Here is a 13,567-nt window from a genome sequence, read left to right on the forward strand (position 1 = left end):
TGTCCTGCACCAGTCCTCTGTCTTACCCCCTGCCGTTGAGCCACTGCCAACTCACATAGACCCTATATATAGATAAAAGTTATCTCCTGGGTTTCTGCGATTGGAACTCTTTACAGATGTGGAAAACCTCTTCTTTCTCCTGAGGACCTCTTTAGAGTATTGAAAATCAAGGATGTTATGTTGAGGACTCAAGTGTGCATGACCCAAGCCATGGTATTTTTAATATTCTCACATCTTGGGGAAGTTGGGCATTGATAGGAAGGCTGAGGAAGAATGGATGCATTTGCACTGTGAGGCTAGCAAAGGTATTGATACTGCAACCACCATGGACTCCTAGAACTACACACTGGTCTGTCTTAGAAGAAATATGGTCAGAGTGTATCTCATATACATACTAAGAAGTACAGCCAGAGTATTCCGTGTATATATACATACACACACCTCAGAGTTGAAGCTGTATATTGGGGGCACGGATGGCAAGACTTTACCGCACTTACTTTGGACATGTTGTAAGGGCCTCATGCTTGGTAAAGTTGAAGGGTTGTAAAGAGAGATAGGCCCTCAGTAAGATGGATTGACACCATGACTGAAACCATGATCTCAAGCATAAGAGCAATTGTGAGTATTGTGCAAGACTGGGCAGTGTTTGGACCTGTTGTGCGTGGAGTTGTTATGGGTGGGAACTGACTCCATGGCTCCTTACACAAACAGCACAGAAGCTTAACTGTAATCTAAAGCAATAATTGGAACTAAGCATTTTGTATAGCTGACGTCCTAGTGATCTTTATAGGATATATAATATATTTATGCGCTTTCTCAAGTATTTAAAAACTTTTCACTAACTGTTCATTTTAGATGTACTACAAAACTCTATTTTAAAGAAAACCTTAGAAAAGATTAGCCAACTTTAAATGAGTGTCATACAACTATAGATATGTAGAGTGTCATAAAATTATAGATATGTAGAAATTTTTAAAATCCAGATTTCTATATTTAGTTATTCCATTAGCACTTAAAAATAATTATGTCAGATATTACATTCATTGTGTAGAGGAAGGTCCTTTACCTTTTGTTCCCAACTAAAAGATTTACAGTTTTAATCCAGCCAATGATGATACTGTGAAACAAAGTTTGGGTGATAATGAGGTGTCAATGGGATCAGGTATCAAAGACCCAAACAAAAAAAATACAAAAAGCATATCAATGGGAATGAGAGGGAGAGCAGAGTCAGTTGGACACTCCTCTGTCAGAATGACCACAGGAAAGAAGAGCCAGTCAGGGTGCAGTCTAGCACTGATGAAACACACAACCTTCCTCTAGTTCTTTCATGCTTCCTCCCCAGACTCCACCCCCACTATCATGACCCCAATTCTGTCTTATAAATCTGGCTAGACCAGAACATGTATACTGATACAGATAAGAACTCAAAACATAGGGAATCCAGAACAGATACCCCCCCCCAAAGACCAATAAGGGGAGCAGCGATACTAGATGGACAAGGGAAGGTGAGGGTGTAAGGGGAAACTGACCACAATGATCAATGTATAGCCCCTCTTCCAGGGGGGAGCAGAGAGCAGAAAAGAGGGTGAAATGAGACTGCAGTCAATGTAAAACATGAAAAAAATAACAATGATTTCTAAATTATCAAGGGAGCATGGGGGAGGGAGGGACGGGTGGGGGGGGCGGCAAGCAGGGGATATGAGGAGCTGATGCCAGGGACTCAAATAGAAAGAAAAGGTTTTGAAAAAGATGATGACAGCATATGTACAGATGTGCTTGACAAAATGGATATATGTATGGATTGTGATAAGAGCTGTAAGAGCCCCCAATAAAATAAAAGATTACAGACAATAAAAACCACTACATGTCAGTTATTTTCTGTTGCACACAAGGTTACCGTGAGTTGGGATTCCACAGCAGTGGATGCACCCTTCTCAAGTAAAAGAGAGCTCTTCTCCATAATGGAAATTTTCGTGTCTCATATGACTTGTGAATGTATGTCACTATGAGAATGCAAGGCTTAGTTCAATTATTTTGCATTCTTGTAAACAGTTCTTGTCAAAAAGTTGCCACAGCTGCAGAAGCCTCAGACTAAGGTGTATGTTCTTATTTTGCCAGCCTTTAAACATTTGCGTCAACCTCTATTATAACATCTCGAGAAGAAAACATAATTGTTGGGCATGTTTTGATTCATCAAAAGGCCTATGGCCACCTGACAGCAGTGATATTATGTTCTATATCTTCTATATACTTGAAGGCACAATCAATATTCATGAGAGCAGCAGGCAATAAAGCAAACAACATATTGCTCGGCAATTATGGTGCAAAACACATCTCTGTATTTTAGAGCAAAGATGTTATTTTGAAAGCTAAGATGAGCCTGACCCAAGCCATCGTATTTTTAATTGCCTCATCTGTGTTCAAAAGGTAGACACTAAATAAGGAAGGCCAGAGATTAACTGATGCCGTTGAATTATAATGTTGCAAAGGATATTGACCATCCATGGACTACTTGAAGAACTACAGCTAGAATAGAAATAGTCCTTAGAAAATTATTCCATAGCAATAATATTCCTTAGAAATGTGCCATAGTTTGATTATTTCATCAGAATGGACTAGTTCTTAGGAGGACCTCACACTGAGCAAGGGAAAGGGTCAGAGAAAAGCAAAAAGAACCCAGTGAGCAGTTCACAGAGTGACTGAAAAATAGGCTCAAACCTGGCGAGGATGGTACCAGACTGGACAACAAGTCGTATTATTGTGCATAAAGTCACACTGACTCGAGACCAACTCAGTGACACTCAAGCACACCACCATGTGGTTCCAAGTAGGATGCAATCTGAGACAGCGTAGACGTGCAGTAAATTTTGTGATTACAAGCATGCTTGAGTACATCACTTATTATTCAGGATTACCTCCTTTTTAGATGCAAAAGTTAAATCTATAACTATTAGCAGTTTGCTTAATGTCATAATTCTTTCTGGGAAAGTTTCTTTCCCAGGTGTGTCTTGTTACAATAATATTCATCCTTACATATGGAAGAGGCTTTGGAGTTGGTTAATTAATTTTTGAGAGGTCTATTGTTTCACCCAGCTACACAGTCCCTCTTCAAATGCCATTGCTTTTGTACCTTCAAGTAACCTTGCGCTGGTGTCTTCCTGGTTTTTCTATCTATTAATTCATTTTTCTATCTATGAGTACAGCATGCCGACCCTTCGCTGTGCCAAATCAAGGAGTTTTTGATAGCATGTCTGCTTAATTTTTACAGGTACAACCTGGATTAGTGAAATTGTAGATGTGATTTATAAAGATGGTAATGTGGAAAAGTGCAACGAAGATTTCATTTTTAATCGAGTGCCTTTCCTGGAATGCAAAAAGGATGAGGTCTTGGATGGTAATGTTCAAGTTAATGTTAAAAGCTATATGCATATGTTTTAAGGTATTTGTATAAATATTTCAAGGAATGAGATTGTAAGCAAAGGTGGTAATTAGAACCATTTCTTCTATATAAGAGATCATGTTACTTTAAGTTTATACCTTTATAGTTCTTCAGAGAATGGTACTACTACTATGTGAGCATTTTAGGACTGAACTTCATAATACTTTGTTTGAAACAAGCCTGTATTTTGCTAAAACTGCAAGTTCGCTTCACTTTTGTTTTTCCTCCTTTCACAGCCTCTCAGACCAATGTTTTGATCTAATGGGAAAGAAACCTGTAGGAGTTTTAAGGCTGTGCTCTTCCTCTCTCTCTTTTTAAAAAATTCAACTTTATTTATTTTGGCTTTTATGGATTTAAGTGGTTGATTTTTCCATTTCCTTGGTGGAATGTGAGAATGACAAAGTACAGCATATTCGATACAGTTTCACAGCCCACCCACCCCCCACCCCCCGGTCAGGATCAGTATTGCACTACATTCTGCCATCCACGCAGCTACAGCCCTCCCTCCAATCCTTCCTGGGGATTCTTGTCCCTACTTCTCCCCACCCCTCTCCAGTCCCTGGCCTGTTTATAGTCTTTATTTTTATTTATTTATATTTTTAAGTTTACTGGCATATAATTCAATTCAATAGTTCAATCACATTAAGAAGAGTTGTACAATTATCACCACAATCAATTTCAGAGCCTTTTATTTGTTCTTACACTCATTGTTATTAGCTCCTCATTATCTCCCAACCTCCCCTGCCATACATTCAAGGATTCATTAATCCAGTTACTGCCTCTCTAGATTTACCGATCGTGGATTTCATATACAGAAAAAATTTTTTTTCAAGAAAGCAGCAACAAACCTAACACCAATAACAAAGAAAAACAGAAAAATATCCATTGAAAGTCTTATTCTATGTGGAAACCACTTTTCTTTTTCTTTATAATCATTTTTTCATAAAATATTTATCTTTATTGATAAACTTTACTAAACATAATGTTCTCTAATTTTGTCTATTCCTTAAGGGATTTGACATACTTGTGATTGTTTTTAATGATGAATAATATTCCAATGAATGAATGTAGTAGTTCGTTTATCCATTCTTCTATAGCAGTGGTTCTCAACCTGTGGGCCGCGACCCCTTTGAGGTCAATGACCCTTTCACAGGGATTACCCTACCCTCTCACAGGGGTTGCCTAATTCATGACATTAGCAAAATTACAGTTATGAAGTAGCAACATAAAATAATTTTATGGTTGGGGGGTTTCCATAACATGAGGAACTGTATTAAAGGTCCGTGGCACTAGTAAGGTTGAGAGGCACTGTTCTATAGTCAGAGATTTTAATGTTTTAATATTTTTGCTATTATGAAAATTTATGCACTAAACATAAGTGTGTGTATGTCTTTCATGTTTTGTTCTTCATTTATTTGGGGTATATAACTAAAGAAGCTAGGAACATTGTAAAATTTTAGACAATGGAAAAATTATATTACATTTTCAATGGTATATGAAAAAGGATATCTTAGATCATTTTACTATGGTGAAAAATTTATAGAACCTAAAACTTGATCAATATAAGAATAGCTAAACGTGATACAAGAATACTTTGAACTAAATTTCTGATATGATCTGTGCTTCATGACATTGGTTTGCATAAAATATATTGAGGCAAAGAGAATGTATTAAAAATCACATCTGTGTATGTGATATTGGTGTGTCTATGAGTCAGGGTCTAGAGATATATATAGAAGACTGCTCACCAAAATGTTACCAATTATTATTCTCAAAAGGAAAAATATTATTTGATATTTTCTCTAGAATTTATCTATCTATTTTATAAGCATGTACAGTTATTGGTAACATAATTGAGTCTATTATATGTAAGTTTGTGTAAATGTTTATCATTTTTAAAGTTGTCTAACATTTGCTCTCTTTCTTTAAATCAGGAGTAAAACAACTAAACCAGATGGCATCTCCTAGGTTAGTGAAAACTCATCTGCCAGTTGAATATCTACCTGTCTCATTTTGGGAAAAGAACTGCAAGGTAACCAAAGTTAAGTGTTCCTAGAATTTTATCTAACTCAAAGACAGTTAAGAATAATCAAGTGAGTTAGGAAAGTATTAAATGTGCCCAATGCACACTAGTGTAGTTATTCTTTCATTGGTTCAATAGGAATTTAATACATATGAATTTTGACTACAGCTCTTCTATTAATCATAAATGATTCTGAGAAAATTCGTTTAACTCTCTAAGCCCCAGTTTCCTCATCAGTAAAAGAGGGGAAATAATAACATCCTTCTCTTAGAATTGTTATAAAAATCAAATGACATAGTACTTGTGGAATGCTCAGCATAGTGCCTAACATATTTCAAACATACCATAAATGATAGCTGTGTTTGTTTTTGCTGTATTTGTTTCATACCCTCTTTTTACAAAATATGATTTCTGGTCTTTGGGGGCAAATAAATTGGACATGGGGACAGGAGAAGGATCTGAAGTAACTCAGAGTACAGTAGAGAAGATATGGATGTATAAATCTGTAATACAATTAGTAAGGAAGTGGTGTTAACAAACCTAGGGACAAGGAAACAACATGGGATCCAAATTGGTGGTGAGGTGGGAGTGGCAGGGCTGGTAGGGAATGATCAAGAATAAGGTAACATAATGAAGAGGTATAGCTATAACCCAAGTGGGGACGGAGCATGATAATGGGGCAGGAGGAAAGTCAAGGGAGATGGACGAAAGAGCTAGGAGGCAAAGGGCATTTATAGAGGTCTAGACAAAGACATGCACATATGCAAACATATATATATATGGATGGGGAAATAGATTTATGTGCCTATATTTATAGGTTTAGTATTAAGGTGGTGGAAGGACCTTGGGCCTCTACTCAAGCACTCCCTCACTGCATGAATATTTTCTTCTATTAAATTGGCATTCTATGATGCTCACCCTCCCAACACAACCGCTGAAGCCAAAGCGGGTGAATAAGCAAATGTGGTGAAGAAAGCTGATGGTGCCTGGCTATCAAAAGAGATAGTGTCTGGGGTCTTAAAGGCTTGAAGGTGAACAAGCGGCCATCTAGCTCAGAAGCAACAAAGCCCACATGGAAGAAGCACACCAGCCTGTGTGATTATGAGGTGTCAAAGGGATCCTGTATAAGGCATCATCAGAAAAAAAAAAATCTTACCATAGTGAATGAAGGGGGAAGTGCAGAGTGGAGACCCAAAGCCCATTCGTCGGCCACTGGAGATTCCCTCACAGAGGGGTCTAGAGGAGGAGCTGAGTCAGTCAGTGTGCGATGTAGCACCGATGAAGAATACAGCTTTCCTCCAGTTCCTAAATGCTTCCTCCCCGCCAACTACCATGATCCGAATTCTACCTTGCAAGTCTGGGTAGAGCAGAGGATGTACACTGGTGTAGATAGGAGCTGGAGGCACAGGGAATTCAGGGCGGATGATACCTTCAGGACCAGGGGTGTGAGGGGCGATACTAGGAGGGTAGAGGGTGAGTGGGTTGGAAAGAGGGAACCGATTACAAGGATCTACATGTGACCTCCTCCCTGGGGGATGGACATAGAAAAGGGGGTGAAGGGGGATGCCAGACAGGGCAAGATATGACAACATAATAATTTATAAATTATCAAGGGCTCATGAGGGAGGGGGGAGCAGGGAGGGAGGGTGAAAAAGAGGACTTGATGCAAAGGGCAAGTGCTTTGAAAGTGATTAGGGCAAAGAATGTACAGATGTGCTTTATACAACCGATCTATGTATATGTATGAATTGTGATAAGCGTTGTATGAGTCCCTAATAAAATGTTTTTTAAAAAAACCAATTCGTACCTACATATACTATCTATTGAATATCTATTGTGTGGAGTATAACGATTTACATGGCACACAACTTCGTGGTGCTCAGGGTACATCATCTATTGACGGAATGGGATAAAATAGTGCATACTAAAAGTCTCTTACTGAGTCCTGCTGGTGTAGTAGGTTATGCATTGAACTGCTAAGGTCAGCAGTTCGAAACCATCTATTCCACAGAAGAAAGTCGAAGCGTTCTACTGCTGTCAAGATTTACATCTCAGATACCTATAGGGCAGTTTTCATGTCCTGTAGGGTCTCTATGAATGGTAATCGACTCGAGGTCAGTGAAAGTTTAGGTCTCTTGCTAACGACAAAACTGGAATCTCAAACTTACACTCACTACCTGCTTGGTGGGAGGGAGATAAGGTTTGTCCCTGTAAAGATTCGCAGCCTCAGAAGTACCATACAGGGTTGATGGCAGTGGGTTGGTTTATAAGTCTCCGGGAGCCCTAGTGGCCCAGTGGTTAGGTGGTTGGCTAACAAAAGGTCAATATTTCTAACGCGGCAGTTGCTCCTTGGAAGCATGATAAGGCAGTGCATTCCTGTACAGGAACGCTCTGGGGTAATTTGGCTCTGTCCTACAGGATTGTTATGTTTAGGAATCCACTCAATGGCAACCTTTCAAAAAATAGATCTTTTACATCCATTAATAAAAGAAATTCTGTAATCCACAAACTGTTGAAAGGGAAGGTATCTAGAAGCAAGTAGTGATACCTTGATTAATACTTGAAGCACACATAGGGGTTCGTTTTTGTGACACAGAAACAATTAGCAGTTAAACGGAAGGGTTGTGTACACTCCCTAAAGTGATTGTGCATTGTGGTTGTGTTTGGAAACATAAAAGCCCTAATTTTAAAACTTTAGGAAGCCATTTTTTGGAAAAGGAAACCATACATAGGCATTTTATATATGATTTCATCCTGTTAGATGATCTACCTTTGCCGGAACGCCAAAGACGTGGCTGTTTCTTACTATTATTTCCATCTAATGGCGGCTGGTCATCCAAATCCTGGAACATTTCCAGAGTTTGTGGAGAAATTCATGGACGGGGACGGTAAGAACAGCTGTGTTTCTTTGAAATCTGTCTAGATGTGTGATCCCCAATTCAACATAGTTGATCTGATTGCATTTCTTTCAGATAAATATTACTGAAGACAGCATTTTTGTTGTGCATCTGATATTGTCTTACCTGATTGTTAGATGAAGTGCAGATTTAGAAGCTTTTGACACTTAGAGTAACTATAGGATTTCAGATATAAAGAGCAAATTACAGAATCTTGACAGTCTAACCAAACAATTAAAAACAAATATGTAGAATATTGTTAGTAGTTGGAGACAGGTTTTTGTTGGTTCGTTTTTAAAGATAGAAACTACTTGGCTAATTCTCGCTTGTCTCTATTCATTATAAAATATTTATAACGTGCTATGAGAGCTTCATTGAACAAAGGGGAAAAGAAACCAGGAGAATGTCTGCTTCTAAAGATGACGCCAGGTGCTTTCCCTGTGTCGTTTTTGCAAACAAAATAAAAATTAGTGAGTGTATTTGAAAACACAAATGCCCTCTTTTTAAAACTTGATGACACAGTTTGGGAAGGTGGGGGCAGCGGCGAGAAAAGCATAGGTATTTGTTTTACAATTCCATTCTCTTAAGATGATATTTGCCAGGATGCCAAAGACATGCTGTTGCTAGCTGCGGTTGAGTTGGTTCCAACCCAATTGAACCAACGCACAATGGAAGAAACACAGTCCAAATCTTGCGACATTCTCTTAATTTTTTCTGTGCCTGATCCTGTTGCTGTAGCCACTACATCAATACATCTACTAGAGCGCCTTCATCGGCGGCTCGTCTACTTTACCAAATATGGTGTCTTTCAAAGAAATGAATGTTTCTTTTTTTTTTCCATCTAATGACACCTGCTCATTCAAACTCCAGATTTTCAGAAGTAAATCACCAACCTTTCTTCTGAGAACTCAAATTTCCACCCTTTTAGTTAGCAGCTGAATGCCTAACCATTTGAACCACCCAAGGCCACCAACCTTAGCCTAAAACATTTGAGACTGAAGGACGAAATATGCACACATACACATGCACACATACACACACACAAACCAAGATTATTCTAATTCAATCATAATGATTTTTAAAATAATTTCATTAATGCTATTTTTATCTTTAGAACATATTACCCAACAAAACACGTGTCTGGTGTTTGTTGCTACAATTTGGAAATGCTACAATGCTGAAGATTGAAAAATAGTGCATAAGTCTCAAAATAAATGTCCCACATAGCACAGAACAAAATATAACGTTGCACTTTTATAAAAGGGTTTAGTTAGATAATTATAACTATGATTATAAAACATTTTGTTTCAAGAAAAAATTGCCTAAAACAGTAAAACATTCACTGTGGTTACAATGGCTTATGATAAAGCAGCATCTGTTGATTCACTCGTCATCATTTTTATTTTGTCAGTCTTTTATTTAGAAAAAGACACAGATGGATGAGAATAGACAAGAGAAGAGAAAGGACAGCATTTGGTTATATCACATCATCTCCAAAGTCTTCTAACTTTCCATTCTACAAGTCTCTAAGAGAATAATACCCCTTACATCTGAACTTATGAGAGTATAATAATTTTCTAAAGCATACAGTAATTCATTGTTATTGGTACAGTTAGCTTGGAAGTGATTAATTACAAATTGGGTCTTATGTCTTCTGATGTTATGGCCTTTGATAATTCCACCATCTAAACTCCCTTCCCTAAAAACCTGACCCCTCCACCCCTCCTTCCTCTCCCCACTTGCCCTCCCTCCTCTTTCTCTCTCTTGCACCAGTTTCCAAATAATGTTTTCCTAGCCTCTGAATCAAATCAGTGAAAAGTCAACTTCCGTTACAGCTCTGTACCACAAGCCATACACTAATGCTAGGAAGTTGAGAATGTGTTTCTGAACATGGATTTCCCAAGCCCATATTATCTTTGGACTGAGAAATTTACTTAATTTATAAGCTGAGTTACTGATTCACTTCAAGTTATCATTGACATATATCCATTTGTTGCTACTGTTATTGAGATATATACAGATAACACTATGCTCTAACATAGTGTAATTTTTCCCTGTAATTTTAGTTCCTTATGGTTCCTGGTATAAACACGTAACATCTTGGTGGGAAAAGAGGAATAACCCCAATGTGCTATTTCTTCTCTATGAAGATTTGCAAAAGGTGAGACCTTGCAAAAACACTCAAATTAATCATTTCTAAGATGTCACCACTTGGTAAGACTTTCGATATCAAAATGTGACTTTTCATTGTTAATTATAATTATTTTATTGACATGATTCACACACCATACAATGCAAAGGTCTAAATATATCAAACGTGTTGTGCATCACCACCATCAATTTTAGAACATTCTCTTCATTCTTATACATGTTATTTTTAGCTCCCCACTCCTCCTCAACTTCCCCTGCCATCGACTAGAAACTATTAATCCAATTACAGTCTCTATAGATGTACCTAAACTATGGAGTCACCATGGATCAGCATCAGCTTGGTGACAGTGAGTTTGGTTTATTGGCTTACAGATTTCATAGAAAGAAAATCATACCCCACCCCCAAAAGAAAACACCAGAAAAAAATAAAAATAGTCCTGAAAACCCTCAGCCCAAAGGAAAATAGAAAATAATAAACACTAGAATGGATTTTAAATGGGCCAGGAGGGAGAAAAAAACAATCATATGAAATTTTAACCTAACTATATCTGCATTAATCTAATTTCCAGTGCATTCTAATAGCTCGGTTACCATATCCCTGTTCAATAGTCAGAGGGAGTTCAGTGGGGACCCTGCAAATGGATTTTGGGCTTTCACTGTCCCTCCATAGCCTTCTATAAATTATGTGCTCAGAATTTAAGCTCTAATACCATTCCCTCTTCCAGTTTTAGATATTTTTATTTAAAATCCTTGGATCACACAGTCTGGTGTGCTTCCTCCATGTGGACCTAGCTGTCAACTCACTTACATGGCTTCTTGTTTCAAGACAAATATTTAAGATTTTGATAGCTAGGCACTGTTCGATTTCTTCAACACATTTTGATATAGTACCCATTTCTTCAGTGATCTCTTCAAGAAAGCAAGTATCAAACAGGGCCAACTTATAATAACTAAATGTTCTTAGATTAGGGCTTACAATTAAGTGCAAGCTCAAAATCTATTCATATATTTATAGTTTATATATCTGTTTGATCTTTAGTAGAGAACATCCTTATTATTTTATTGGGCAATATTAAAATACTCCCTATAGGACATGTGATAATTCTACTAGTATCATTAATTTAGTCAATGGCATAGAATTTAAAATACTCTTGAAAAAGAAAAGATACACATATAAGACACCTTTTTTAATATATATATATATATTTTTACTAATAACTCTTTTTATTGAAGCTCATACAACTCTTATCACAATCCATACATACATCAATTGAGCAAATCACCCTTATACATTCGTTGCACTCGTCATTCTCAATATTCGCTTTCCACTTGGGTTCCTGGAATCAGCTTGGTTTCCTTTTTTCCCCCTCCCCCTCCCTCCCTGGTCCCCCTTTCCCCCTGGCCCCTTGATAGTTTATAAATAATTATTATATCTTATCTTACACTGACCGGCGTTCTCCTCACCCACCTTCCCATTGCCCATCTTCCAGAGAGGAGGTTACACATAGATCTCCAAGATCGATTCTCCCTTTCTACACCCCCTTCCCTCCCGGTGTCGCCACTCCCACCGCTAGAATTGAGGAGTTCATCCATCCTAGATTCCCTGTGTTTCCAGATCCCTACTGCACCGCTGTACATCCTCTGGTATAAACAGGTCCACAAGGTAGAATTGGGGTCATGATAATTGGGAGGGGAGGAAGCGTTCAAGAACTAGAGGAAGGTTTTGAGTTTCATTGTTGCTACACTGAACCCTGAGTGACTCATCTCCTCCCCACTACCCCTCTGCAAGGGATGTCCAGCTGTCTACAGATGGACAATGGGTCCCCATCACGCACTCCCCCTCATTCATGGTGATGTGATTCCCCCACTCCCCCCAGCCTTTGTTGTTTGAGACCTGGTCTCCTCTGCCCTTCACGATCACCCATGTTGGTGTGCTGCTTCCGTGTTGGCTTTGTTGCTTCTGGGCTAGATGGCCGCTTGTTTGCTTTCAAGCCTTTAAGTCCCCAGGCGCTATATCTCTCAGTAGCCGGGCACCATCAGCCTTCTTCACCACACTTGCTTATGCACACATTCATCTTCAGCATTCATGTGAGGAAGGTGATCACACAATGATTGTTTTTGTTCCTTGGTGTCTGCTACATGGTCCATTCAACACCTTGTATTCGCTTAGGCTGTGTGCTTCTTTTCTGTGGGCTTTGTTGCTTCTGAGGTAGATGGCCGCTTGTTTGCCTTCAAGCCTTTAAGACCCCAGACGCTATATCTTTTTGATAGCCGGGCACCATCAGCTTTCTTCACCACATTTGCTTACACACACATCTGTCTTCAGTGATCATGTCGGGAAGGTGGTTATCATGCAATGACCGTTTAGCTGGGCGAGGTGCTATTGTATTGGGGGAGTGTGTAAGACATCTTTTTTAAGCTAAAACACAAGGACTGTTAACTTGGACTAATTGAAATTTAAAGTGACAGGAGACTATTTACACAACCCACGAGGGTTGATCATAGGACAGAATATTCACTAATGCTCACTCAGTAAGTCTTCAGAACTATACCTGCTGAACTAAGACATGTCATAAAACAGCAAATAAAGTTTAAAATCGCACATATATGAGAGACTTAAATTGCTTATTATTGTGTATGCTCAAAGAAAGAATTGAAATCTGACTTTAATTGATTATAATTAGCATCAACAGTTTTAGAAAAAAGACATTAATTAATATATTTTAACACAAATTTGAAGCTACTAAATAAAATCTCTTGTGAATGAACAGATTTTAAACCCAAATCTCAAAATTTTTTTTAAAAATAAGGGGTTAAATTGTAGTTTGCTATGATCCTTTTATGAGATTATAAAATACACAAAAATCAAAATACATATACATTTACACACACTACCTACATAAGGAATTACCATGAAATGAGCCAGCTGCTATCCAAACCTTTAGATATAATATTTATCAGGTTTCTAGTTGCTAAGTATAATAGATTTGGCTCCAACCTATTCCAACTCTGTGCTCAATAAAATGAAGTTCTGCCTGCTCCTGAGGCAGCCTCACC

General features: G+C 38.2%; 1 protein-coding gene across 2 annotated transcripts in view; it reads left to right on the forward strand.

Annotated features, from left to right (window-relative positions):
- SULT1E1 (sulfotransferase family 1E member 1) overlaps positions 1–13,567 on the forward strand; it is a 75,897-nt gene that overhangs the window by 42,278 nt on the left and 20,052 nt on the right. For both annotated transcript variants that reach the window (XM_075544241.1, XM_075544242.1), the window contains exons 4-7: positions 3,269–3,394; positions 5,374–5,471; positions 8,224–8,350; positions 10,426–10,520. In XM_075544241.1, coding sequence (XP_075400356.1) covers positions 3,269–3,394; positions 5,374–5,471; positions 8,224–8,350; positions 10,426–10,520 — 446 coding nt within the window. The remainder of the gene's footprint in view (positions 1–3,268; positions 3,395–5,373; positions 5,472–8,223; positions 8,351–10,425; positions 10,521–13,567) is intronic.

This window comes from Tenrec ecaudatus, chromosome 3 (assembly GCF_050624435.1).
Source record: "Tenrec ecaudatus isolate mTenEca1 chromosome 3, mTenEca1.hap1, whole genome shotgun sequence".
Lineage (NCBI taxonomy): Eukaryota > Metazoa > Chordata > Mammalia > Afrosoricida > Tenrecidae > Tenrec > Tenrec ecaudatus.